Source organism: Eublepharis macularius, chromosome 3 (genome assembly GCF_028583425.1).
Source record: "Eublepharis macularius isolate TG4126 chromosome 3, MPM_Emac_v1.0, whole genome shotgun sequence".
NCBI lineage: Eukaryota > Metazoa > Chordata > Lepidosauria > Squamata > Eublepharidae > Eublepharis > Eublepharis macularius.
Window position 1 is genome coordinate 55454600 of NC_072792.1, and position 27705 is coordinate 55482304.

Sequence of the window (27705 nt, forward strand, 5' to 3'; positions counted from 1 at the left end):
ATTAAATGATAAAATGTAGCTAGAAACATGTTTAAGATTGGGCTGCAGGTTTGTTTGAAAGGAACAGCAGACCCAGTGCATACGTAGAGGAAAAATCTGAATGAATGGTATGTGATTAGTTTTATTTAGTCACTTGATTTCTGACAAGAATAATACAAGCTGGTGGTATGAATTTAAGGTTGTATTTTATTTTCTGCCCCTAGAGGGGAGTATTGTCTGTGTCTAAATTTGGAAATAGGTGCTTCCACAAAGAATAAAACTGTGGCAAGTGCTAAGAAGGATAGCTCTATGTTTTCATGGTCTGCCAATTTATTTTACAGCTTTGCCTAACATTTAAGCAGCAGCATAATAAGGGATATGAAAAATCTTGCAAAAGCTTCATTTGTTATTTATGATTAAGGTACAGTGATTAAACAGCATTCATTGCATGCAAAGGAAATATCAATAATTCATTGAATTTCAGATTAAGGAAGCAACCTAAGCTTGAAAAGTACCCTGGTAAAAACTGTGTAGGTGTTTGTCATTCAAAATACAGTAAGCTGTTGTTGTTTTTTTGAACCATGACACAGAAAAACAGCAACCAGCCCATGCATGTTATTTGGCAAAGAAGAGTGTTGTATCTACCTAAGTTTCTGTGAATTGTCTTGTTGCAGAGATAAAGGTGTATCCAACAGCTGGTCTCTTAAAGCTTTATGTAATATTTATAACATCCACTTGATGGCAGCACAGCTTCACCTTTGGTTACACTGACGGAAACTAACAGCTGTGCTAATTATAGACAAAACACTTTATAAGCCATTAAAGCTCTTCAGCCTGTATAGTTAATGCTTAAGTATATAATAAAGGGAATTAGGTGTACTTCAGTTTAAACTCCCATAAAGAATTCTAATAGAAAATTTACAGACATTGGAATGTTTACTTCATATTAAAATGAATTAGTGTACAATTAAGGAGCTATTTTAAGAGGCAGTGACTTATCTCCTCTTTTGAAAACTTTTAATGTTACTCTTACAAGTTTTTTATTATTTAAAAATACAAATAATCAGAATTTAGAAAACTAAAATACGTGCAAAATCAAATAATCTTAAATAGAAAAGATCTGTAAGGTAAATACATGATAATATTTGAGTTGTATTGAACACACACAAAATTCACAGAAGGGACACCTACTTCTAGGAAAGTATCCTATTGTTTATTGTTGTATCTTAAATGAAACAGTTTGCTTACTTTGACTGTCTTGCTATATTCTAAACTCCAATTAAACATCTGAAAGAAAAAGTCCATCTGCTCTTTGCTGGTACTTGGCAATTAAAACTTTTGCCATAGTCAAAAGATTCTGTATCATATTATTCTGAGATTTTTCCATAAGGATCAAGCAGAATGTTTAGAGTCACAATATATAATTTTTGCTTAGTTATCAATTCAATCCCCCCCCCCAAACCTCTGGAGGTTTGAACAACTTCAATACACATGAAAAAGGTCGGCTCAGTGCATTTCCCACATAAGTGCAATCAATCTTACGTGTATGATAAGGTGCTAGATACTTAGCTAATTCCTCTTAATTTTAAATCTGGTTTTAACAAAATCTGGTTGGTTTTCTGTAGAGACACAAACTAGCATAAGAACTAGCGTGCCAGATGTTTCCCATGCACAGCTGTGCAATCCCTTGGAGGGTGCAAGGGTGGCCAGCTCAGCTGCACTTCAAAAGCAGAGCCATTGTTCTCAGAAATAGCTGCATCCACTGAAGCTCTTGTCTTTAATCAGCAGGTTTTTTGCAGTTTTTTGCTAGTTTTTTTTAATAGTACCTGATGTAATTGTGGGAAGTGGTAGTGGGGGAATCTGTGAGATAAAACACTTTCACTATTATTAATTAGTTCTGCTCATCATTTTCATATTGTACCCTCCTTGATTAGATTTTATGTTTATCCTTCTCTGCCTGTCCATTATAGTTAGGAGCAGTCAGGGCTTTTTTCTGGAGAAAGAGGTGGGAAAACTCTCATCTGGGGCAACTCCTGGGAGGAGATGGTGCGCCTCTCAATACATGTGCGCTCCTGGGACTGCATGATGATGTCATTTCCGGGAAGTGACATCATCATGCAGGCGTGCCTGCCCTGGGAGTGCTCCTGTGCTTCACCACAGGCCGCTTCACCACAGGGGAGCACTCGCCTGGCCGGCAGTGGCTGGATCTGGGCCATTTTGGTCCCAAATGGGCCCAAAACGGCCCAGATCAGCCTGGAACAGGCTGTTGCCACATGGGAGAGCACTCCCCCTGTAGGGAAACAGCCCGAACCTGGCCGTTAATGGACTGATCCAGGCCGTTCTGGGCCCAGTTTAGGACAAAACAGGCCAGAAATGGCTTGGATCAGGCTGGTACGAACTGCTGCCACACGGGAGACCACTCCCCCACCAAGCAGCAGCCTGATCCTGGCTATTTTGGGCCTGATCCTAGCCATTTTGGGCCTCAATTGGGCCCAAAAGGGCCCAAAATGGCCAGGATCAGGCAGTTGCTGGGCAGAGGAGTGTTCCCACACCTGGCACACGCCCAATCCCAGCCATTTTGGGCCCAGTCATGGCCACTTTGGGCCCAAATTGAGCCCAAAATGGCCAAAAGAGGGTAAAAAGGCCAAGATTGGGCTGCTGTCAGGTGGGGAAGTGTTCCCCTGCCCAGCAGAGACCTGATCCTGGCCATTTTGGGCCTGAATTGGGCCCAAAATTGGCCCTAAATGGCCAGGATCGGGCCGCTGCTGGGTGGAGTTTTTGGCCCCTTTCGGCCATTTTCGGCCCAATTCAGGCCCCAAATGGCCTGGATCAGATCCAAAACGGCCAGGATCAGGCTGCTGCTGGGCTGGGGGTGGTGGTTCCCGCACCTGGCAGTGTTTTGATCCTGGCCCTTTCGGCCCCTATCCTGGCCATTTTGGGCTCTAAATGGGCACAAAATGGCCAGAACAGCTCCCAAACGGCCCGGATAGGGGCTGAACTGGCCTGGAAGGGCCACTGCCAGGCAGAAGAACCCTCCGCCACTCTGCACTGGCCCAATCCTGGCAGTTTCGGCCACAATCCCAGCCATTTCATCCCCAATCCTGGCTGTTTTGGGCCCTAAATGGGCCCAAAATGGTCAAAATGATGCCGTAATGGCCCGGATCAGGGCCTAAGTGGCCTGGATCAGGTCGTTGCCAGGTGGGGGAACCCTCCCCAGCCTGGCACTGGTCCATTCCTGGCTGTTTCTGCCCTGATGGGGGTTAAACCGCCCGGATTGGGGCCGAAATGGCCTGGAATGGGACGCTACCAGACAGGGGAATTCTCCTCGACTCGGCACCGGCCCTATCCTGGCTGATTCAACCCTGGTCCGGGCCATTTTAGGCTGTAACTGGGGCCCAAAATGGTCCCAAAATTTTGGGCCCAAAATCGTCGAAACAGTCCAGATCGGCACTGAAACGTCCCAGAACGGGCCACTGCTGGGTGCGAGAACCCTCCCCTGCCTGACATCAGCCTGATCATGGCCGTTTTGGCCCCATTCCAGGCCATTTCAGCACCATTTTGGCCATTTTGGGCCTATTTAGGGCCCCAAACAGGCCCGGATTGTGGGCGAAACATCCAAGATCGGGCCAGTGCCGGGCAGGGGAGCCCTCCCCCATCCAACAGTGGCCCAATCCAGCCCCCAAATGGCCGGATTGGGCCATTTTTAAAATATCCTGAGCTTCCAGAATGCCATTCCAGGGCGTTCCAGCTCAAAAAAAGCCCTGGGAGCAGTCCTTATGGCTCTGTATGAACTGATCCTTTTTTATTCAAACTGGCCTCTCTTTGTAGCATCTCCTGCTACCTGTCCACCTGGTGCTTCTAGTTCTAAATATAAATAAATTTCAAGGATATACACTTCATATGTCTAATAAAAAGAACTCTACTTCATGAAGGCTAATGTTTGTTGGAATAAATTTTGTTAGTCTTTCAGGTGTCACTGGACATCAGGTTAATCTAGTTAAAAGAAGCTTCTACCAATAAGACCCAAATGATGACTCCAGCAAACAGTTGAAAACATATATATTGTTCTCAGTTGGTTGCTGGAGAAACAGTTGGGTGCTCTTGGGAGACAGAAAACAGCTTGGTCAGACATTGTAAAATGGGATAGAAGAGAGTTGTCAGTCTAGTTAACTGAAATATGACTTGCTTAATGCAATGGTTAATATTCCGTTTCCATGTCAGCAAAAGTTAAAAAGGCTCAGTGAAGAGAATCTAGCATTTTTTAAACCATAGTTTTAAGGATATAAAGAAAAAACCAAATATTATTTCATTCATAGTCTCATGTGCTATTTCCAAGAACATACATATATGTATATGTAGACAGGTCCATTAAGTTCAATGGAACATTTTCAAAGGGTTTGCAACATGTTGCTGCTCCCTGTGATTCTGTATGTTTTTGTAGTGCCTCATCAGAAGTGACTGTGAAGATCCCTTTCCTCTATTCACCTGCTTTGCATTTGAACCCATAAGCCAAAAAGTCTGGAAGCTCTTCTCCTTGCTAGTGGAGAACAAGGGAGAATGCTATGATGACACCTTAAGCAATAAAAAAATAACCCCATCACATTTCAGTGGGCGGTGGCTAAATATGTGGCCTCCATTTTATACTTTCAGAAGATTTATGGTGAATATTCATGTACTTGTACAAGGTCAATTTGCACAAAACAATTTTCGCTGTTGCCATCTATAGATTCTTTTGTAAATATTTTTTAGAGTGTACAGTGTGCGGGTGTACAGGAAACAGGTTGTTACTGATTTCATAATTCTCATGGAGAGCCTTTCTCAGTACTCAACAACTTCTTTGTGTCTTCACCATAAAAGGTGTCCTGCAGAATCAGTAACATTTTGTACTGACAAAAAACCAGATTTCATCCCAAGGAAACCTAGATGCTGATAACAGAATTTAGCAGGGATGTTTTGCAAACATGTAGACTTTTCATTTTATAGTATAGTTGGACAGAGCTCTAAGCCTTGAGTTGTATCGAAGGCAGAATTTAAGCAAGTGAGACTTGAACGTATAAGATTGTCTCATCCCAAGTCAGACCCTTGCTCCATCTAGCCAGGTACTGTTTAGTCTGGATGGTGGTGGCTCTTCAGGGTTTCAGGAAGGGATGTAAAACATTAAACATTGAAAGAATTAAATGACAAGTATTTGTTTCCTGTTTATATATTGCTGTAAACAATTGATGTTTTTCCAGGGCCTGGAAAATAGGTAGAGGTTTGCCTGTGCATTCCAGGGAAATCTGTGCCTGCAGAAAGTGTTTGTTCCAGTGCTGGTCTTACTGTTAATTGTGTGCACACAAGATTGACGCCAGAGCATATTAATTTTTTTAACAGAAATCATCTGCAGAGCGGATAATCTGAAAGAATATATTGTGCGGGCTAGATAAACTATGAGCTTGTTGATTACTTTAATGCATTCTCCATGAGACAGCCCTTGAGAAGTGTTCTTAAACTGCAGTTGGCAGAGAAATGGTGCAGCCACAATGTTGCCTGGAGTGTGACTAATGGTCCATATATTCCAGTCTTGGCCCAGCTACACGGGCTCCCAAAATGTTTCTGGGCACAATTCAAGGTGGTAGTGTTGACCAGTAAAGCCCTACATGGATTTTGAGACTAGCATACCTGAAGGACTACTTGCTTCCTTGTTACTCTATGTAATGATGGTCATTTCCTGAGGCCCTGTTTTGAGTTCCGCTGCTTTCTGACCTGTTCACATAACATTTGTAAAACTGTTTTAGCTGCCAGTTGCTAGTGGATTTGTTTATGCCATCCCAGACACAAATGGTTTGGTATTGTACTATGGTATGGTATCACCATATTAGTGCATTGACACTATAGTACCAAGGTTTGAACCATTTAAAAAAGTGTACTGTGCCTCCCAAAAGCAGCTGTGTTTGAAATGGCTACAGCTATTCACGTACTTACAGTTCATAAACAAAAGTAAATGCTGTTTGAATCTGCCAGTTCCACATTGCTTTACACAGAGTCAGGACAGCAATAGATAACAACTGAGTTACAGATCCAGAGGAGTTAGCCATGTTGGTCTGTAGTAGCAAAATAGTAGAGTCCAGTAGCACCTTTAAGACTAACCAACTTTTTTGTAGCATAAGCTTTTAAGAACCACAGCTCTCTTCGTCAGAAAGCTTATCTATATATATAAAGACAAGCGTTCTCCTGACTGACTCATCAATGCCCAGCCCAAAGCCCTGGACCGAGAAACGTGAAATTTGGGGAGAACATCCCTTTTGCTATGTAGAGGCTCACTAAGAAGGGATTTTAAGAAATTTTCCCCCTAAGGGGATAAAAAAGGGTAAAATGTGTTTTCCCATAGGGATACAGCTTCCCTGTGTGGCTGGCATGCTGCAGCCTGGTTGCACCCCCACCCACTGCCAGCTCAGCCACTCTTCCCTGATTGGGCTAGCCTTTCAAGGTCATTTACATATGCGGCCTGATAGATCCTCACCCCCTAACATTCTAAACAGTATGCAGTTGCTACAATAAAACTGAGTTACAAAGGCTGTGTGAAAATATGCTAGGTGGGTGTCAAGAGGTTCTTCTCAGTTGTACCCAAACTCTGGAATTTCTCCACTGTCTCTCCCCTTGTGTTGCCATCTTCCGCCAGCAGGTGAAGAGTGTTTTGCTTCATCTGGCATTCCCTTCAGTGGTTTCTCCTTCCTGTAGTATGTTTTGATAAGTTGTTTTTATGTTTTTTGTATGTGTATTTTAGCTTTGGTTTTTGTTGCCCTTTTAGTATATGTGCTACCCAAGCAAGCACTTAGCTCTGGTTTTTATTGTTTTAATGATTTGTTTGGTTTGGTTTTAATGGTTCTCAAAATGTGTTTTTGTTATGTATGATTTCAATCTGTTAGCTGCCTTGGTGGCCCTGATGAGAGCAGAAAGGCAGAATATAAATTTTGTAAATAAATAATGTATAAATTATATTTTTATAGTTTCAGATGTTTGTATTATTAAATGAACTGTACATTTCCAGTGTCACAGAGAAAGATCTCTGCTGACTTGTGCTATCAGGAATCCTTTGACTGGAGATGGGAGGGAGGGAACCTGGGACCTGTAATTGCATGCAGTTGTGCAGTCATATGACACAAGGAGATAGGAAGAACTGAATGTGGAACTGTCTTTTTCATGTAGCTTTTACTGTTCTGGTTCCTGAGTGGATGAAGTTCCTGTTCATGTATTCTTTCCTCAAGAGGTTTTAAGCCAGTTGTGATGGTCATTAATAGGGTCTGCTGTGGTTTTGTTTCCCCTTCTACATCGATAGGATAGATTTTACTCAGCAGTCATAATAGAAGTCCTCTGTAATGGCAGTGTTAAATAACTCACTGTGCTGAAGGAGGCACCTGCTAACAATAAAGAGAACAATGCTTTGCACTTCTGCAGCTCCTGCCATTTGAGGTTTTGAAAGCACTTCACGAAAACATACAAATAGTAATTAAGCCTCATCACAGCTCTGCAGTAACGAAGTAGAAATGAGCCCATTTTCCTGAGCGGAAATTTGCAGACTGTAACTGTGGGTAGGAAATTAATAGAAGATTCAGATTCCTGGCTTGCCTAAACTACACTAGGCTGATGCCCACCCACAACACAAAATATAAAGCAACTGTGAAGTATGAGCAATGGAAAGTTAGAAAAGAGCTAGGCTAAATAGGTGGGGATCAGCTCCATACGGAGGAATACACATAATACCGGGTTCTGTACTGCTGAAGTTCTTTAAATTCTAAGAAAGAATTAAATTAAAGGAAAGTGGAGTGAAAAAATGATATAGTTTCCTTTGAACAATGAGCTGACTTTCCTTCTATCACAGAAATTAAGGGATAATATAAAAGCAGGGGATGATTGCTTTTTAGAATTCCTATATGAGGACTTCATAGAATTTCTTGGATTCTAAGCAGGCATGCATTGTTAAATACAAATTGGGCGCGTAATCCAGCCACTGGTATAATGTTGAGAAAGTCAAATTGGATTGGGTCTTTAAGATTTTGTTCTGTTATGCGAATATTTACTTGAGAAAATCCTGTATGTGGATTTAGTTAAAATGCTCTCCACCATTTACATTTAGTTTGTTTATATCTTTGTTATAACGTAGCCCCAGGCCTTGGAAATGTGCCAGCATTTGCCTTTGAATTCTGTTGTCTTAACTGTGTTGACCAAATGCTATGATTAGGATTTGCTTCTCTTTGACATTGTTGTACAAATGTTGTATCATCATCAGACTTATTTATAGGATTAAATTGCATGTTATCAATTGCATGGATATGCACGGTGGAGATGATAAGAATAGACTCATAGAAAGAACAATAAGGAGGTGTCAGGAGTTACACAGTGTTTCGGATCCAGGCTAAATTGACAATTTCCAACAATTCCCTCTTCAGCTCTCCATAATGTCATTCCTCAGGGTCCCATATGCCTCAGGAGTAGGATTTTATGGAGATCACTGGGCTGCATTATGGTTGGGGAGGGATTCCCTTCTGCCACTGGAAAATTTAGTCTGGATCCATCCAATCCATGATATCATTATTGTCTTGCATCTCTTTTATATGTGCAATTTATATGAATTGTGCCTCAGTTAATGAGACTTTATTGTACCTAACCAACAAGTCTGAATATACCCGTAATATTTCAAAAAACATTTTACCTTGTTATAAACCTTTCCTGAAGGTTAGAGACACTTGATTCACCTCATTTTTTTAATGTCTGTTTGTGCATTGCTGACGTAGAATATTTCTTTGTGACTTGTTCCCGTGTTGCACAAGTAGTAGGAAGAGATGAAGGAACAGAGTGGAACAGATAAATCCTGTGAGAAATAATGACATCAGTACTGTATTTTCCCTTTTGTCTAAGGGTCTGTGGCTTAGCGGAGGTGCGTTTGGTTTGAATTCAGAAGGCTGCAGGTTCAGTCTCGCCACCAATTCCAGTTGAAAGGACCAGGTAGTAATAGATGTGAGAGACCACTGCCTGAGAACCCGGTTAGCAAATGGCAGTCAGAGAAGAAAAAATTGGACTTGATAGGCCAGTAGTCTGATTCAGTGTCAGACAGCTTCTTGTGTTTAGGTGAGGCCAAGAGCGGCCTAAAAAATTCATCCCGTTTAAAATGATTAGAAAAGAGGAACCCAAAAACACAAATAAAGGCCATCTACAATACCACCCCCACCACCCCCACACACGTACAACCTATATAATGGACTGACAGATGCAACTTAATTAAGTTCATGATTTGGGAACCTGGCCACGTATGCTTTTCAAATAGCTGATTTTTAATATAGTCTTAGTTAAAGGCTCTTTTTAATGCAGAGGTAATACATCATTACCAGAAGTATTATAGATATTTGTGGAGTGGAAAGAGATTATATATGAAAAGAAAATAACAGAATTCTTTCCTAAATGTCTCCTTTTTTGTGTTATTCATGCTACTGATTAATGAAAAATTGCTCTCTCACCTGCTGAAATTAAGATAGTAAGAAAATTACTCATCATGCAGAATTTTTTAAAAACTCAATAATTGATGTCTAATCTTTTGTTGGTAACCCAGAAATCATTTAAGAATCTAGAGAATAAATTTATAAACATTGCTGCATTTCTGTCTTCCTTCTCTGTAAATAAAAATACTTGATTTATCTTTCTTTCTCCTTCTGCCAGATTGACAATCTCTGCAGAATGTCCCATGCAGCTTGAAGATTTCCCTATGGATGCCCATTCTTGTCCGTTAAAATTTGGAAGCTGTAAGTGTTGCAGTCCTGCAGGTCAGCTCTAGGAATAATATTTTTATTGGGCTTGTGTGGTCAGGAACTGGAATGGGAATGTTCTCTGGCTCAAACCAGTTTCTGCTCTGTTGCTGAGCAAGACAGCATGACTATGGCTGTGTTCATAAAATCCCAGTGGCAATCATCTCAGTGGCTCCGTTAGTATAATTCAATTACTTTGCATGAACCAGTAGAATGGATCCAACTAATGAAAAGTGTACTGAATCACAGTTGTTATACTGGACGGTGATTTGGGATCTTTTGTCGGGTAATGGAAAGAGTAAAAGGCATTAATGGCTGCCTGTGGCATATATCATGTGCATTGCTTCTTGTGTCTCCACGCTTATAACGAGTGTAAGAAAATGTTTTGGGGGATATATTTTATTTCATAAGTAGAATACACCAGTGGCTCACATTCATTATGAGCTGTAAGTAGAACAAGGCCAATGATGGTGGCTGGGGATTTTATAGTTTAGTGAAAATGGTAATTCTGTTAAGTTTCGAATTGTGCTAGAACAGTATTTACATGTGTGGTGGAACACCTCACTGACCCCTGAGCATTGGCCCTTATTGCCCTCTGAGGTGTCTGGGGCTAACTAGTGGTAGTCCAAGTTTCCATATGGCACACGCCACCCATGTGGTGCCCCACAACCCTCAGAGGGGCTTTCACTCCTTCTCTCTTGTACCTGCTGCCACCACTTGGCCTTTCTGGGAACTGCCTATAGGGAGCATCAAGACTCCCCACTTCTCCTGTGCAGGTTTGCCACTCTGAGCCCTGCCCTGTGCTCAGTCTCCTGCTACCCAGCACCTGGATACTGCAGGAACTGTTTGCTACACTTGTGCACCACTGGAGATCAGCTAATTGCCAACAGACCCCCTTCTCATGGTAACTGTGGTACGTAGTATGGTTGAGCAGTGGGAGTCTTATGTGGTGCAGAGAACAGCTACCAGCATTTAAGAATTTAAAAAGCATTTATTAAAGAAAAGGAAAATGTTCATGCTCACACTTAAGCACAACACTAAAGCAAGCAAGGGAACTCAAAACGAAATGTGTAAAAGAACAATTCCTTTATCCCTGTCTTTATAATCTTAGAGTTTCTGTTTAGGCAGGCTATCTTGGAAAGTTCCAGCATATTGAGATGTCCTCATACCTTTCATGGTTCAGGCCTCCAGCGTCCATATGGCCAAAGGCCACTGCATGCAAGAAGCCAGATCTCAGCTCCTTCAGCTCCAGCTCAGATCAGCCAAAGAGGCCCTCCTCCCCATGCCAGGAGGTTTTATTCTCTCCCTTTGCCTACTCCTTAAGCAGGTCAAAGGTGCAGGTCAGAGAGGCTTTTTCTGGAGGTTCCAGGGAGAAACATTTCTGGCATTTTAGTCCTCCGTCCCACCCGTCACTCCTGGAAGGGTAGCCTTCTGGCAGAAAGCCTTCTGGCCACATCAGCATAACTAAAACCCAGGGCTGGGTGCAGCTCAGAAAGCTTCTGCCTTTCCCTTCCCACTCCTACCTGTTCTCAGGTAAGAGACACTTTTAAAACTGGGAGGTAAAGGTTTTGATACAGTCTGCATCTACAAATAAAAAGCATTTCTCCACAACATGTGTACTATTATGCAGTGCTCTGCCATGCGGTATGGATAGCATTTCAACACAGACATAAACATTCATTGAATTATTTCTCAAGAGACACACAATCCACCTGCTTTTTCTCAGGAACATAGCACAAGTTGAATTCCTATACATCGTACATAAGGGTCAGGCTTAAAGCATTGGGGTGGGGGAGTGTGGGAAGAAGGCTTGGTACGATATTCCAGGTCCTAACATTCTATGCATATAACCTACTCTTTCTCATTTGCCAGAATTCACAAAGGTGGCTACGAATAAGTGAAACAGCACACACATAGAGGATTGTAAGTTGCAATCAGGAAAACAAGCATGGCCCTTGAACAATTCCACAGCTACCAAAAGTGATGCAGCCAGATTTTTTCTATCCCTATTCCTCTGCTAGACTTGTCAGCTCTCCTCACCTCCCTCCTGTTCTGAGGAGTATAGTTTGCTCTAGGAGAAAGTAAGATTTGAGCCTCCAGGGGGAGATCAGCATGAGTGATGCCACAGTTACATTGCATTTTGCTGCTCATGGAGGAGCTGTGGCTCAGTGGCAGAGCATGTGCTTTGCATGCAGAAGGTCCCAGGTTCAATTCTCACCACCTTCAGTTAAAAAGGTGAAGTAATAGATGAGGTGAAAGACCTCTTCTGGAGATCCTGGAGAGCTGCTGCCAGTCTGAGTAGACAGTATTGATCTTGAAGGAGCAATTGATGTTACTATATGCTGACACTGTCTCTTGGCGTGTGTGCTGCAACTTTCCTTTAATTTGTCTAAGTATTAAGATATGACTTGCAATTATTTGTCTCACATCCTTCCATCAAATAGATTAGGGCCGCATATATAGGTATGCAGACAGAGTTACATATAGATGTCTCATTTAAATTAGAGCCAGATTCTCTGTGTGTATAACGTTAGCATTCTGAGACAGTGTACAACCAGGCATGGATCTCTGGCTTGTAAACAGGCTGTTGACCTGATCTAATGGACTTAGCAGTCCAGAATGCAGGAATCATAAGGTTTCTTTGCACACTTGAACTCACATGTTGGATTGAATCCTGTCCCGGTACTTCCTCTAAGAGGTGAGTGGTGAATCAGTTGTTTCATGCCGAAGTGGGGTTTATCACATCCAAGCCCAACAGTGTATCCACAACATCACACTTACTATCATGTTATTTGGCACTGTCTACAAGGCCTCAGTTGTGGATCATGTCCAGCTTGGCAACCCACTGAAGATGTAATGGTGATGATGGGTCTCCCAGCAAGAACTGATTTTTTTTTTAAAAAAAATTTATTGGTGAGTACATAAATTTTACATAAATTCCCCATATTACCTAAATTATAACAACCCCCACCCTTTCCCCCCCTCCTTATTGACTTCCAACAGCTTTCCAACCCTTAACCCGTCTTATCGTTTAAATCATTTTTAACTATATTCTTCTAAATCTTATATATATTGTATCCCTTATTCTAAGCATGTTCAAATTATTCTGTATCTCAGATTCTCTAATATATCCATTCTATTCCTAACTGTTTAACCTATCTATTTTTAATACAATCTTCTTAATAATAGTGTTAGCTTAGATTAATTAATGACTAAATTTCCCCATTAATGGTAAAGTTACTTCTCTCTCCCCTTTATAAAATCACAAATTAATAATTCGCAAACTGCCACAGTCCTCCTTTCACATCTCATTTTTTTTCTAAATATTGTTTCAGTTTCCCCCAGTCTGCAAAATATTCTCCTGGATCCAGATCTTTCAGTTTTCTTGTCATTTTGTCCATTTCTGCCATGTACAACAATTTGTAAATCCAATCTTCTATAGTTGGTATTTCTTGCACTTTCCATTTCTGCGCATACAAAAGTCTTGCTGCTGTAGTCATGTAAAATAGCAGTGTTCTATACTGCATTGGAACATCTTCCATTCCCAAGTTCAGTAGCAGCAATTCTGGGTTCTTATTTATTTGGGTTTGCAAAACCTCATTAATTATTTCTATTATATCTCCCCAGTATTGCTTAGCTACCTCACAAGTCCACCACATATGATAAAATGATCCTTCATGCTTTTTACATTTCCAGCATTTGTCTGACATATTTGTATTTCCAAGCGCAATCTTCTTAGGCGTTAAATACCACCTATACATCATTTTGTATACATTCTCTTTAATATTGGTACAAGTTGAAATCTTCAAAGTGTTTTTCCACAAGTGTTCCCATGATTCCATTGTTATTTCTTTATGAAAATTTATTGCCCATTTCACCATCTGGACTTCCGTATACCATTTTAAAAGTATTTTCGAGATGTCTTTTTTACCTTCTTGTAAAATCACTTTTTCTAACTCCGGGTTTTTCAGTCTTATTCCTCCCTTTAAACAGTCCGAGTTGTAAAGATCCCTGATTTGCCTATATTGAAACCATCCATAGTGAGGAGATAACTCTTCTTGTGTCTTTATTTTTAGTATTCTATGTTCCATCGACATTATCTCTTTATAAGTTAAACATTGTTGTTCGTTATAGACAGCTCTCGGATCTATTACTTCATATGGTACCACCCATGAGGGGATGCCACTTTCCATGTAATTCTTATATTTCTTCCAGATTGTGAAAAGGCTTCTTCTAATATAGTGATGCAAAAACATAGAGTCCGCTTTAACTTTATCATACCACAAGTAGGCATGCCATCCAAACAATTTTTGTGTCCCTCCAAGGCCAGCAGTTTACGGTCTTTTAGCATTATCCAGTCTTTTAACCAAGTCAGACAAATTGCTTCGTAATATAATCTTATGTTTGGCAGTTGCAGTCCCCCCTTTTCTTTCAAATCTTGTAATACTTTCATTTTCACTCGGGGTTTCCTGCCTGCCCACACAAAGTCTGAAATTTTTCTTTGCCATTTGTCAAATTGTTTGAAGTCTCGGGTAATTGGAATAGTTTGCAGCAAAAACATTTGTAGGACTTCGTAGGAAAATTCCTTTATTTTTATGCCACGAATTGTATCGTCCTCTCGTATTTGGGTCAACAAAATTTCCAAGATCAAAATAAACAACAATGGAGACAATGGGCAACCTTGTCTTGTACTTTTGCTTATTTTCAATTTTTTAGTCAAATCATCATTAACTACAATCGCTGCACACTGGTCTTTATAAATTCCTTTAACTGCTTGTATGAACTTTTCTCCCATTTGCAGCTTTTCCATAGTGGCAAACATAAAGTCCCAGTTCAAATTGTCAAATGCTTTTTCCGCGTCCACAAAAGAGAAACCAACTTCCCTATCACAGTGCTTGTCGTAGTATTCAATAGCGTTTATTACTGTCCTTAAATTGTCCTTAATTTATCTATTAGGTAGGAATCCAGCCTGTTCTTCTGCAATAAATTCTGACATCCATCCCTTTAACCTTTCCGCCATAATTTTCGCAAATATTTTATAATCATTATTCAGCAGTGAAATTGGCCGATAATTCTTAACATTAGTCAAATCTTGTCCATCTTTCGGAATCAGTGATATATTAGCTTCATTTTGCATTACAAAGTCCCAGTTCAAATTGTCAAATGCTTTTTCCGCGTCCACAAAAAAAGAAACCAACTTCCCTATCACACTGCTTGTCATAGTATTCAATACACAGTGTAAAGAGCTCCGTGGCGCAGAGTGGTAAGCTGCAGTACTGCAGCCCAAGCTTTGCTCACGAGTTATGACCTGAGTTCAGTTCTGGCGGAAGCCAGGTTCAGGTAGCTGGCTCAAGGTTGACTCAGCCTTCCATCCTTCTGAGGTCAGTAAAATGAGTACCCAGTTTCCTGGGGGTAAATTGTAGGTGTCTGGGGAAGGCAATAGGCTGAATAAGAGTGGATAACCACAAATGAAGGCAAACAATTAAGGCAAATGAAATATATTGTATCTTCTGTGAAAGTAGGTTGCAGTAAAGGTCACAATAAACAAACAATCAATATTCAAAGTAAATTAGTCAAAAAAACAAAGATTCCTGTGCCCAAACGTCATAAACAAATAGGTGCATTAAATACAACAAACGACTGACATGAGGAAACAATCCATCAATAATTAAGCAATCAAAAATTGATGTTGAGAATCAATATTTCATTCCTCAGTCTTTTAAGTCCTTATGAGTGGTCTGTTGAAGTGGGAAACACCCAACATACAGAGTCCTCCCACCCAACATTCAGGGCTGGCAAGGTTCCTGATGTTTCTTGGAAACTTCCTCAGGGGCTGCAGAGCATAAACCACTGACATAAAATAAACTCATTAAGGTACAAATTCATACACCACATCAAAAGTGAAAGGTGCCTCTCTTCTAGTTTGGGGAAGGCAATGGCAAACCACCCTGTAAAAAGTCTGCCAAGAAAACATCGTGATGCGACGTTCCCCATGGGTCAGTAATGTCTCGGTGCTTGCACAGGGGACTACCTTTACATACCTAACTGTGTACAGAAGCATGTGCCTCACATCAGTGGCCAATGCTGCTCATCCCTCCACATTGCAGAATTCACTGATAGCAACTAAATTAAATGAAGTAAAAATGGCCTCTATATTTTGCCCAGGAAAGTGGCAATTTAAGTAAAAGTCCACTGTCAGCATAACTGCTGAGATTTTAGCATGTGCTCTACGTTCAGTCAGGAAAGAGTTAAATTGTTCTACTTATTTAGTTAGTCAACTAGTTTGCATAGGACCAATTAGCTGTGAGTTGAGGTTCCTGCCATAGAAAGGGGAGTCTTTGTGCTTAATAAAGGGATCTAGGATTCACTATTGGGCAACCAGTTTATTGGGGGGGGGAATCAAGTAACAACTTATACTAAAGGTTTATTGCTCTTTGTCTCAGAGTCATTTAAGTTAAGTCTTTGTCACAGTTTAGTCTCTGTTCAGTCTTAGTATGGATTGTTTTGAGTTCTAGTCTGGCTGCCAAGATGTAGAGAGAGAGCTGTTCTTTATTTTCTCACCAAATGTATCCTTTATCCTAATATGTAGTATTTTTCTAAAGCTAAAACACTGGAGTCTGTTCTTCTTATATTCTACTGCACATTAATTAATCTCTGCTAATTAAACTCCCAACAATAACAAGCAACCCCCTCCCCGGATGGTTGCAGGTCTGCATTTTGCTTCCTGTCTCAGTCAAAACCAAAACCAGCACTGGCTGTTGGTGGTGGTGGTGGTAGGGGGGTTTGCTGGTCAAGAGGAAATTTGTGCTTCCCCTGCCATATATTCCTTTCAGGGTTTCCATGTTGTCTCCCAGCAAAAGGACTCTGCCTCTAAAAGCCTGGCCCTTGGTTGCTGAGGGATATCACACATACATTTTGGCTCTGCACAGATATCTATGCCCAGGAGAGGGTCTCAAAAGGAGGTGCTAACCTCTGTTGCCTCACTCTTACCCCTCCTTGCTTGCTGTGTGGAAGAGTTCAGCAAGCTCCTCTGCAGCAGCCAAGCCGCCTGACTTTGCAGAATGGATGCTCTTTCTCCAGGGAGCAATGTGGCAATCCCCACTGCATAAAAGGCGGTCAGAGAGTCCCACATCAAAAATATCTGGAAAGCCAATAGAGGCTCCAAGTACTGCTGCTGAGCTTGAGATGCCAAGTTGTGTGTTGAGTGCCAAGTGGTACAGGCTGGAATTCATAAGGAGCTTTTCGTTTGTAAAGAAAAATCAAAGGTGACAAAATGATTCATGTACTCGGTGGCCTTGCAACTCTTACTACTGATGTATTCAGCCTCTAAACCAATAATTTGTTTCCTTTTCAGTCCCTGCAGGCCATCTTGAATGTCTCCCAACGTGTCTAGGCTTTGAGCCACTTTGTATGTAGGAGTATTCGTTGTTTGGCAACCTTGGCAATTGTGAGCTTTAGAAAAAGAAAATTAGAGGAACTTCCTTTTGCTTTATGATTCTTTTTTGTTTTGCTGTTGTTTAAACATCAGGCACATTGGCATAAATGGGATCCCTGCATGCAAGGGGAAATGACAGCCAACAGGTCAGCCTTCGCTTTGTTAATCAGGCTGCCTTTTCCAAAAAAAACCAAAATTTCCCTCCCAGCCACAGCATGACAAACTTGTATTAAATTAGCCCCTGCAAGAGTACCATGCACTGATGTAAAATCTATAATGCTTTCCTGCTGTGTCTGCTACAAATAGTGTATGCCCTCCTTGATTCTTCTGCCTTTCCCTTTCTTTTTAAAATGGCTTTCCTATTGAAAGTCTATTTCTTTTGATCCGCTTTAAAGAAAGGGAGTGTGGGGAGGATTTGGAAGTCAGTGTTGATCTTAAATAGCAGAATAGTGGGGAGGTGTTGCACAGGCAGGCAACGGGGGTAAATAGCAGGAGGGCCATGCAAGGTAGAGAACAGAAATAGAACTAGATGGAAACACGGTGTTCCAGATTGAGCCAGGGGATAACCCAAAGTAATGGGAAGGCACAGTACGTTATGATCTTTGGGAGATATGTTCAGAATAACCTTAAACATTCCCTTTCATATTAGAATGTCTTGGTTAGCAATAAAAATGAATGATTTCTTTTTAGGGTATTCTTTTCCTCATAAAATTGTGCAGATGATCTGATTGAAGATAAGCTGAAATGATATAAAGCAAAACCAGTGAGGTGGTATCTTTGAATGGTCTCCCTTTTGCTTGGCAGGTGTAGCTAACTTTCATTATCCCCATTGTTTGCCTACCATGGTTTTAGGGTTGATGTGGCAAGAACCATGGAATTCTTCTGCGGCTGAATTTCGTGTGTGCAATTCAGAACAGAGCCATGCAAGAAGGGGGGAGAGCAAGTTTTATCTTTCCCACCCATTTCACTCATTAACTAATCAAAATTGAGCCCCCAACCACATATTGTTAGCCTTTCAAAGAAAAAATATCTTTTTTCTTTAAAGGGTCATAAATGTGCTGGGGGTACAGAGCTTAAATTTGATTCATGAATGTTTCAAAAGCTGCTGAGCACATCCATGATCTCCCTGTTACACCCACCTCAACCCTTTGTTCTCTTTACATCCTTTCTGGTTAATAGCTCTATGTAACTTAAAAGCATGCTGGACTAGGATCTGGAAAACACCAGGTCAAATCTTTGTTCTGCCGTAGAATGCGCCGAGTGACTTTAGCCAGTCTCTTTCCCTCAGCCTAACCCATGTCATAGGGTTGTTGTGATGATAAAATGGAGGCAGGAAGAAGGACATATGCCACCCTGAGTTGCTTGGAGGAACGGGTGTAATGAAAATGTATTAAATAAATGCAACCCGTAAACACAGGTATTGCCTTCTCCTTTTCATTGTGATTAATGTGCACAAGTCCTGTCCCTTTCATTGTGGCTAGAGGGCACAAGCCTTCTAGCAGATCTAAAGATATGTTCTCCTCTGTGCAAGTAATTCTTTGCAGTCCTGGTGAATTCCAACCACAGGCCTTAGCAGAATGTTTGACACCCTCAATTAGCCCTGTAAAAACTTTGCAGCTACTGCACTAGGATTCCCAGCAGCCCGGATTGAAGTAGGTAAATATGACTGATTTTATACAAACAAACGAGCTGGTGCAAAATGAGATTAATTAACTTTCCTTCAAGACCATACCGGTAAAGCAGTGTCAGGATGAGGATTTCACCCACCTTCTTTGGTTTACTGAGCAAATGTCTACTCCTGACAAAAGGGCCCTCCTGCCCAGACAACTAACAACTCCTAAATCTCATTTTGCACATAGTGTTAATGGTATTGCATTCACCTCTGTTGCAGATGCATTTGCTAAAGCTTGTCATTGTTTTGACAATGAAATAACAAAAATAAAGGAAGCTTGACTGAGGATTTGCAGTTTTCTGTACTATTGATTGAAGGCTACCATTAATCTTCAGAAGAATATCAAGATTTCTTCTGAATGCTGGAAAAGTATTTTTCAAAATGCAAAGAATGGAATACTTTGAGCAGGTTAACAGACATATGGACAGTGGTGATTTGGCAGATACTTGTATACATGAACTTATTTATTTAATTTATTTCTATACTACTTGTCTGCAAAGCGATTTCTAGCATAAACTAAAATCAACAATTTAAAACCAGACATGGATTAAAGCAACCTCCAAACATTACCTGGCAAGTAAAACATTAAGATTAGGCCATATAAAATCCTATCTAAATAGTACAAGGGATGAGGCAGCCCTCAACTGGCAGCCCATTATGGTGAGGTGGTCCTTCAAGTAAATGGGACTGCAAAGGTCTTTGAAGGTCAGAACCAGCATCTTGGACTGGAAAACAATTGACTGCCAGTGTAGCTGATACAATATTGCACTCATATTAGTGGTCTGGCTACCTCTGAGCTACCTTATTCTGGACTAGCTACAGTATATTGGTCATTTTCAAGTGGAGCTCTATATAGCATTCATTACAGTAATCTTCTGTCAAGTAGTCCTAAACTCTACAGAATTTACCAGCCTCAATGGAACTCTTTCTAGCCCAGGCAATGGAATCCTAAGACGCTATCAGGTCTGGCCATCATTGCATCCAACTTACCTTGGTTTAGATTCTGCTTATCTTTCCTCTTGAACATAGCCTTAAGATGATATCCAAGAACTGAAATAATACCCAAGAACCAAAGATACATGTTTTCCACATGCAGACTTACACCGGGTTTTCTGGATATTGGATTCATACGGCTTGAATCTGCTTTGGGCTCTGTAACTCCACACTTGAGGGAGTTGAACTGAAATGATGTCTGTTTATTTGTTCTGCACTGGAAAAATATTCATTTTTCTGCTGCGGGCTTTCTGTTTCATCAGTTGATTAGCTGAGAACTCACCAGTTTTGTCATTTGATTGGCCAAGGATACGTCAGTTTCATCAATCCATTGGCTGACAACATGTCAGTTTTGTCAGTGGCTGAGGAAACTTGCAAGATTTTTTTAAATGCCCCAAATTTGCAATGTTGTTTTAAAGAAATCTAAAAAGGGATTTACTTCTTATGGTCAAGGTTAGCATGCATGCACAACACATTTTTGGCAAGGTTTTTTTTATGCACCAACATTGCAGTGTTACAACATTATTGTTTAATTGTTTTAAAAAAATTGAATCGGTTGTTGTCCAACCAATCAGGATGCAGCAGGATAAAAGGGAGGGTGAAAGACAGGGCCAGGACCAGGCCTCACACTAGAAAGCATTCTGCACTTCAAAAAAAAAGCTGTGATTTGACTTTGTTGGGGAAAAAAATCAGGGTATGTGCACAGGGAGAAAAACAGCAGAAAACCCTGAGGGGAGGGGGATCAATTCTACAGCTGATGTAGCCTTTTTCCTAACAATGCAAACAAGTCTGAGAGAAAGTTTGGAGACTGAATTGGGGAATTGTTGACATGGATGCAGAATTCTGGAGAGAAACCAATGCAGTATGGGCCCAGAACTGGTGAAAAGACCATGGATATATATCTGGGTGTTATCATTATCTTGATGACACCAAACAACAAGGTACAGACGATCACTCCAAAGTCTATTAAACAATACAGAGGAGAGAACAGATCCCCAGAGCATTCCACGCGTCAACTCCCTAGAAGCAGCCTCCATATCTCCTCTTTCTACTCTTTGCCTGCACCACACAAAAAGGCTGTAACCAATGAAGTACCATTCTCCCTACTCTGGCTTGATGTTTAAGATTATGGAGCAGAATCGCATCATGTTTTGTATTCAACACAACCAGTAAATTATGAAGGATCAACAGACGTAGCCTGTATCTAGCTGTAACATGAGGTCAACCACCACCAATGTTGTCACAGACTCATAGCCCACCCTGAAGCCAGATTGAAAAGGATTAGTGGATTTTTTTGATGACATTTTTCACCAGAGTTCTTTGAATAAGTTTCCTAATCATGGGATAAGAGAAAGTGTCTTTTGGGTATCAGGTTGAACAACGGGAAGCAAAGAGTAGAAGTGATTTTATGGATCAGGTTAAACAACCGGTGAGCAGTGTGGGTGCCCAAGTTTGCAGATGGTACCAGTTGACAAATGAGAAAACGAAAGTGTTGGGGTTATGGCAAGCATCATCCCTTCTGTCATGAAAGAGTTAAGCTGATGTTTATGTTTAGCTATTGATAGCTAGTTTGCATAGGACCAATTAAGTGTAGAGTAGACTCTTCCTGCCAGATAAAAGGGGAGGTTTATGCTCAGTGATGTGACCCTAAGATTGACTACTGACTGATCAGTTTTATTGAGGGGCAATTAGGATACCAGCATGTACACAGGGATCCATTACTATATCAGTTTGCAGTTAGCACTACGGGGATGTAGAAGTAGTAAAAGTGGAGAGAACAGAGGAACAACATGGAGCTTAGGTAGTCTGTTATTTTACTGTCCATGTAACCTTTCCCCCTTTATATGTAGTAAACTGTTTTATAGAAGCTAAACACACAAGTGTCTGTGCCACTTATTCCTGCTATATGTTTATTAACTTTGCTACGAAGATCCAACAAAAAGCAAATTTTAAAGAGTTCCAGAAAGATCACTCCAGATTGGATGAGTGAATGACAGCAGGGCAAATGAGATCCAATGTAACAAAGTTATTAAGTGATGTACATTCAAGAAAAAAAATCTAACTTTACATATATGCTGATAGGTTCGGAACTAGCAGTGACTAACCAGGAAATAAATATTGTGGTGGTTTTCTCAAAGAAAATGTTAACTCCGTTTGCAATAGCAGTGAAAAAGCAATTGGATATCTTAGGAAAGAAATTGAAAGAGTACCAGTCAATATCAGAATGTCCTTACAGATCTGTTGAGTGGCTGCATTTGGAATATTGTGTAGAGATTTGTTCATGACATCTCAGAAAGCACATTGTAGCACTAGAAAAGGTACAACAAAGGATAACCAAAATGAACAAGGGGTTGGAATACTTTCCTTATAAGGAAAAACTAAGGAGTTTGGATCTCTTTACCTCAGAGAAAAGACCATTAAGGGGGATTTGATAGATTTATAAAGTTACCAGCTTGATGCCCATGCTTTGTTACGGTATTTAACTACTTTAAATTCAGTTATAATATTTATGGGTATGTAACATGTTTTGGTTGTGGGGGGTGGTTGAGTTGGTTTTGTAGTATAATAGCGCAGTACATGAGCTTCACAAAGGTGTTTGAATAGAGCGAAACATGTTGATACCAAAAACTGATGAAGTGAATTTTGAAATGTAACATTTATTGAAGAGAATTTAAAAGGAAAAATTGTAGGGCGATAAATAAAGTGAAAAATACGTACAACCTTTTTTTTTTCTACTGAAGGACCTGTTTTTAGACCTTAGTGGTAGTTTTTCCCTGAGGTGGTAGGATCACCGGGCTGCTGAATGAGCTCACTCTGGAGCAGGTCACATAGAACTGCCCATGTGAGAAGCAGTCCTCCGTTCAGTCAATTCCTGCCACCTTCAGTATCTGCCCCTGGGACTTGTTGATCCTCATAGCAAAGCAGGCGATGAGGGGCAACGGCAGTCTCTTTAATTTGAAGGGGTTCTCTGATGGTATGAGTGGTATGAACACTGACTCCCCCCACCCCGAGCACTGCCGTTGAACAATGCGGCCTTGATGACATTCCTGTGGAGGGCTTTCACTCACAGTCTGGTGCCATTGCAGAGTTTGAGTGGGCTGAGGTTCTGAAGCAGCATCACTGGAGCCCCCACTTTGAGGAGAAGCTTGTGGGCTGGGAAGCCAGGAGGGTTGAGCGTGTTGAGGAACTCCACAGGGTAGTGGACCACATCATCCATTTGCACCAATGAGTCCACAGATCTGTACTCCATTTCTGCCCCTTTGAGGAAGTTGTGTTTCATTAATGATGGCAGCCTTGTCATTCTTGCGGGTCAGAATGTCATGCTTGCACAGCCAGTCCATGGACTTCTCTGTGGTAGTGACAATATCAGGGTATATGGTGGCTGTTAGGTTTGCTACAGTCATCACTGCTGTGCCCAGGCCTGCAGGGATGGTCACCTTTCCCTTGGACTTGGGACTTGCTGGTACTTGGCCATTGCTGCTCAGTGCACCATAGGAGTATGGTGTGCATATTTCTTTGCTGCATCTCTAAGTTGCTTCCTCCTTTTAGTATATCTTGCACCACATCTGCCAGGAGGCTTCTTGGGGGCAGTAAGAGGTGATGGCTGCAAGAGGTGTGAGGTGGAGTTGGACTGAGGGAGGGGTGGTGTGGTGGGCAGGTTCATGTGAGAGGTTCGCATTGAAATGGCTCTCAGAAAGGTCATGTACCATCTCCTCATGAACGTTTAAAAACTCCGTTGCCATACTGACTTATATAAAATCCCTTTTCAGGAGTCTTGTACTGCCTTTCTTGAACTGTCTGCAGTTCCCTTTACCTGATTTTTACCTCAGAACACAGAGTTCCACAGCTGACCCATCAGGGAGGGGGAGGGGGGGAGAAGGCAGGAGCCTGCTAGCCACATAGGAAAGCCAGGCTCCACAGGGAGATTGGCAACCCTAGAGGGGAAGACTGGGAGTTGTATTTTTACCTCAGGACACATTCATTGACTCCCAATAGCAACTGTATATACTCATTAGAATGTTGGGGAGATGACCAATTAGGCCGCATATGCAAATGACCTCAGGAAAGAGTGGCAGTTGGCGGGGGGGGGGGGGGAGCACCTTGCTAGCCACACAGGGAAGCTGTATCCCTATGGGAAAACACATTTTACCCCTTTTTACCCCCTTAGGGGGCAAATTTCTTAAAATCTCTTCTTAGTGAGCCTCTACATCATGAAAGGAACGTTCTCCCCAAATTTCACATTTCTAGGCCCAGGAGTTTGGGCTGGGCATTGATGAGTCAGTCAGGACACTTGTCTATATATATATATATATATATATATATATATATATATATATATATATATATATATATATATATATATATATATATATATATATATATATATATATATATATATATATATATACATATATATATATATATATATGTATGGGTTGAAGAACTTTTCTCCATCCCTCATAATATGGGAACTGGTAGGCATCCAGTAGAGTAAATTCAATAGAAACAAAAGAAAGTATTTCTTCAAAGACTAATTGTAGAATTCCCTTTCACATGATGTAGCAATGGCCACAAGTTTAGTTGGCTTTCTTTGAAAGGGATTACATATTCATGGAGGATAGGTTCATCAGTGGCAATTAGCAATGATGAATACATGGAACTTCCATCTGCTGAGGCAGTGCTAGTATTGATAATAACCCTCTGGATACCAGCACTGCTTTTTTGTACTCAGATTAAAAGAATTCACTCATTTATTTCACAGCACTGAAAATTTTCGTGGAACTATTGTGCCAATTCCTGTCTGAATTCTATCTTCTTTATGATACACTTTCATATTAAGCAAAATCTAGCATTACCATCAAGAGATGTCTGTAGTTAGAATCAGTACTATTAGTGTTACATTAAGAGCGGAACCACAAGTGACAAAAGGCACAAATTGGACACTTGTCAGCTTCCCTCAAGTTTTGATGGAAATGTAGGCAGCTTGGCGGAATGTTGGACAAGTGACAGTTGAAGAGTCCATTGGACAGCAGTCAGAGAGCGAAGCTGCGAGACCAGGATGCCTACATTTCCCATCAAAACTTGAGGGAAGCTGACAAGTGTCCAATCTGTGCCTTTTGTCACTTGTGGTTCTGCTCTTATATTTTGGACTGACTGATGCATTCAGGAGAGATCTATATACCATTGCTGTAGCAGGACAGAACAGTAGAAGACAGTATAAACAAGAGATTGAAAGTCCGCTGGTATAACCTTGAAATTGAACTTTTTGAAGCAAAGCAGCAATATGATACATGATAAGCTCTCGTTAGTGTTTCATACACTTTTAAAGTTTCACTCTAAAAGGCTTATTCAAAGCCAGGCCCACATATAGCATTTTGCAGTGATCAAATACAAAAGAATGGAACCCATTAAAGTTTCTTCCACAGAAGACCTTGTCAAAGTAACTTCCTTCTCTTGTTTCATGAAAATTCCTGATAGATTTTGAAGGAGAAATTATTCAACTGAGCAGTCTGGTCTCCTGCCTATGAACTTTGCTTGCAAAATCCACGTACCTTTTTCATTCCAGTGCAATTTTTTTTTCTTGAAAGTTGTCATAGATGAGAAAAATGCATAGAAATGAAAGTATAAATATGTTTTTTTCAGTGATATTTCCTAGGATAAAACAGTTTGTACGTCAGATACAATTACAGATATGGTGTGAATACAAAATGGTGTAAATATGAGGCATTTACCATCCTCCTATTTATCTGATTTCCTCAAACATAATGCAATTTTTGAAGCGGTTAGCATAGCTGTTGTAAGCTGCCTTGGGTCTTTTAGGAGACAGGAGAGAGATAAATACACTTAATAAAAGTGAGCGCATTCATGGAGAGCTCCAAAATAAATATACCAGGAAATGATTTTCCCCACCCCACCCCAAGCAAAATGCTTTTGTACATGCACAGAAGGCAGTGCAATATTTCATTCCAATGGTATTCTTTTGCCCCCCGCCCTGCAGTCAAAAGAAAAGGCAGAAAAGATGCTTGGGTATAAAATATGGGCCACTTTATTGTTGTTGTTGTTATTTCAGTTTCTAAACCGCCCATCCTCAGGGGCTCTGGGCAGTGAACAACAGTTAAAATTAATAAAAACAAGAAAACTGTAATTCTAAAATCAACATACAATAAACAATATTAATTGTTTATTATTATTTCACCAATATTAATAATTAATTAATATTAATATCAATAATTAATTGTTTAATATTCATGACCGATATTAAACAAGAATATTAATTAAACATAAATTTCGAATCGGCAAGGGATCTAACTAACAGTGCAGGTCAAGCTCAGGGGTCTCACCGGACCTCGCCTGCCTGGGCGATCCCCCACTGCCCTGGGGGTGAGCCCTCCCAAGGATGGCTGGTACCCAGCAGCCAAGCAAGTGGTTCACCTTTAAAGCTCTGCTCCCCACTGCTGTGAAGCCCATGAGGTAGACTTGTCTAGGAGTCCCACTGGGTAGTCTGCCCTCGCAACTGGCTGCCATTAAGCCCACCAGCTGCTCCTGACAGACCCCCAATTCCCCTAAGGGAATACGCCAAGGGGGTCATCGTCCCGCTCAAATCCCATCCTATCCTACCAGTGACCAACTATTTACACTCCACCATCTAACTGATTAACCCCGTACAGTGCAAGGTAGGCGAAGAAACTCCCAGCCATGGTGCCAATGGGGATAGAAGCAAAAAAATTCCTACCTGGCCCTGATAAACAGCGACTGGTTAATCTTGCACTGAAATGGTGAGGGTGGGTGGGCCGAGCAAGGAAAACGGCTATGGACTGAGAGGCAGAGTGGGCTTTTATGCCCTTTGCTTCGCCTTCCAGGCGAAATCCCCGGATGCCTGAGAAACGGAAAGTCTGCCTCCCTTCATCTGCGGGTGCAAACCATGGCCCCCATCCCAAGCACCTTTGCTGCTGGCCAGGAGGGCCACATTGCCCCCCAGTCGAAAGAAAAGGCAGACAAGTTGCTTGGGTATAAAATATGGGCCACTTTATTAATTAAACATAAACTTGGAATTGGCAAGGGATCTAACTAGCGGTGCAGGTCAAGCTCAGGGGTCTCACTGGACCTCACCTTGACCTGCCTGGGTGATCCCCCACTGCCCCGGGGGTGAGCCCTCCCAAGGATGGCTGGTATCCGGCGGCCAGGCAAGTGGTTCATCTTTAAAGCTCTGCTCTCCACTGCCGTGAAACCCATGAGGTAGACTTGTCCAAGAGTCCCACTGGGCAGTCTGCAGTCGCAACTGGCTGCCATGAAGCCCACCAGCTGCTCGTGACAGACCCCCAGTTCCCCTAAGGGAATACGCCAAGGGGTCACCATCCCACTCAAATCCCATCCTATCCTTCCAATGCGGGGGTTGAGACTCTGTTCAGACCCCTGCATCCCACAGGTGGCTTATGGCCAACCTGAGCCCTTGCCGAGTATCTTCCAAGAATACGTTACTCCCCACCACCGAAATGTGGACCCCGCCACTTCGATAGCGATCGTGGCATTCCACCCGAATCCTGGGGTGAGGCAAATAGATCCCCAAACTGTTGGCCATGGCCTTTTCCAGGGCTCTATCGGCCTTCCACTGAGCCTTCTCAATAGCCTCCGGGTCCAACTCTTCCTGCCATACACGCCTCGGAATCATTGCAGACCACACAAGAAGCACACCAGGCCAGCATTCGCGTATCAAATGTAAATCTGCCTGAGCCTGCACGGGTAGGGTATGGCCTTTCATCAAGCCAAGATCATTACCTCAGAGGTGGATAACCAGAATGTGGGGAGGTGCGATAGACCTCCCCTCAAAAAGAAGCGGCAGAAAGCCT

General features: G+C 41.6%; 1 protein-coding gene across 1 annotated transcript in view; it reads left to right on the forward strand.

Moving 5' to 3' along the window:
- Positions 1–27705, forward strand: part of GABRA5 (gamma-aminobutyric acid type A receptor subunit alpha5) — a 99953-nt gene that overhangs the window by 37969 nt on the left and 34279 nt on the right. The window contains exon 5 of the mRNA XM_054973729.1: positions 9673–9755. Within this exon, the coding sequence (XP_054829704.1) occupies positions 9673–9755 (83 nt within the window). The remainder of the gene's footprint in view (positions 1–9672; positions 9756–27705) is intronic.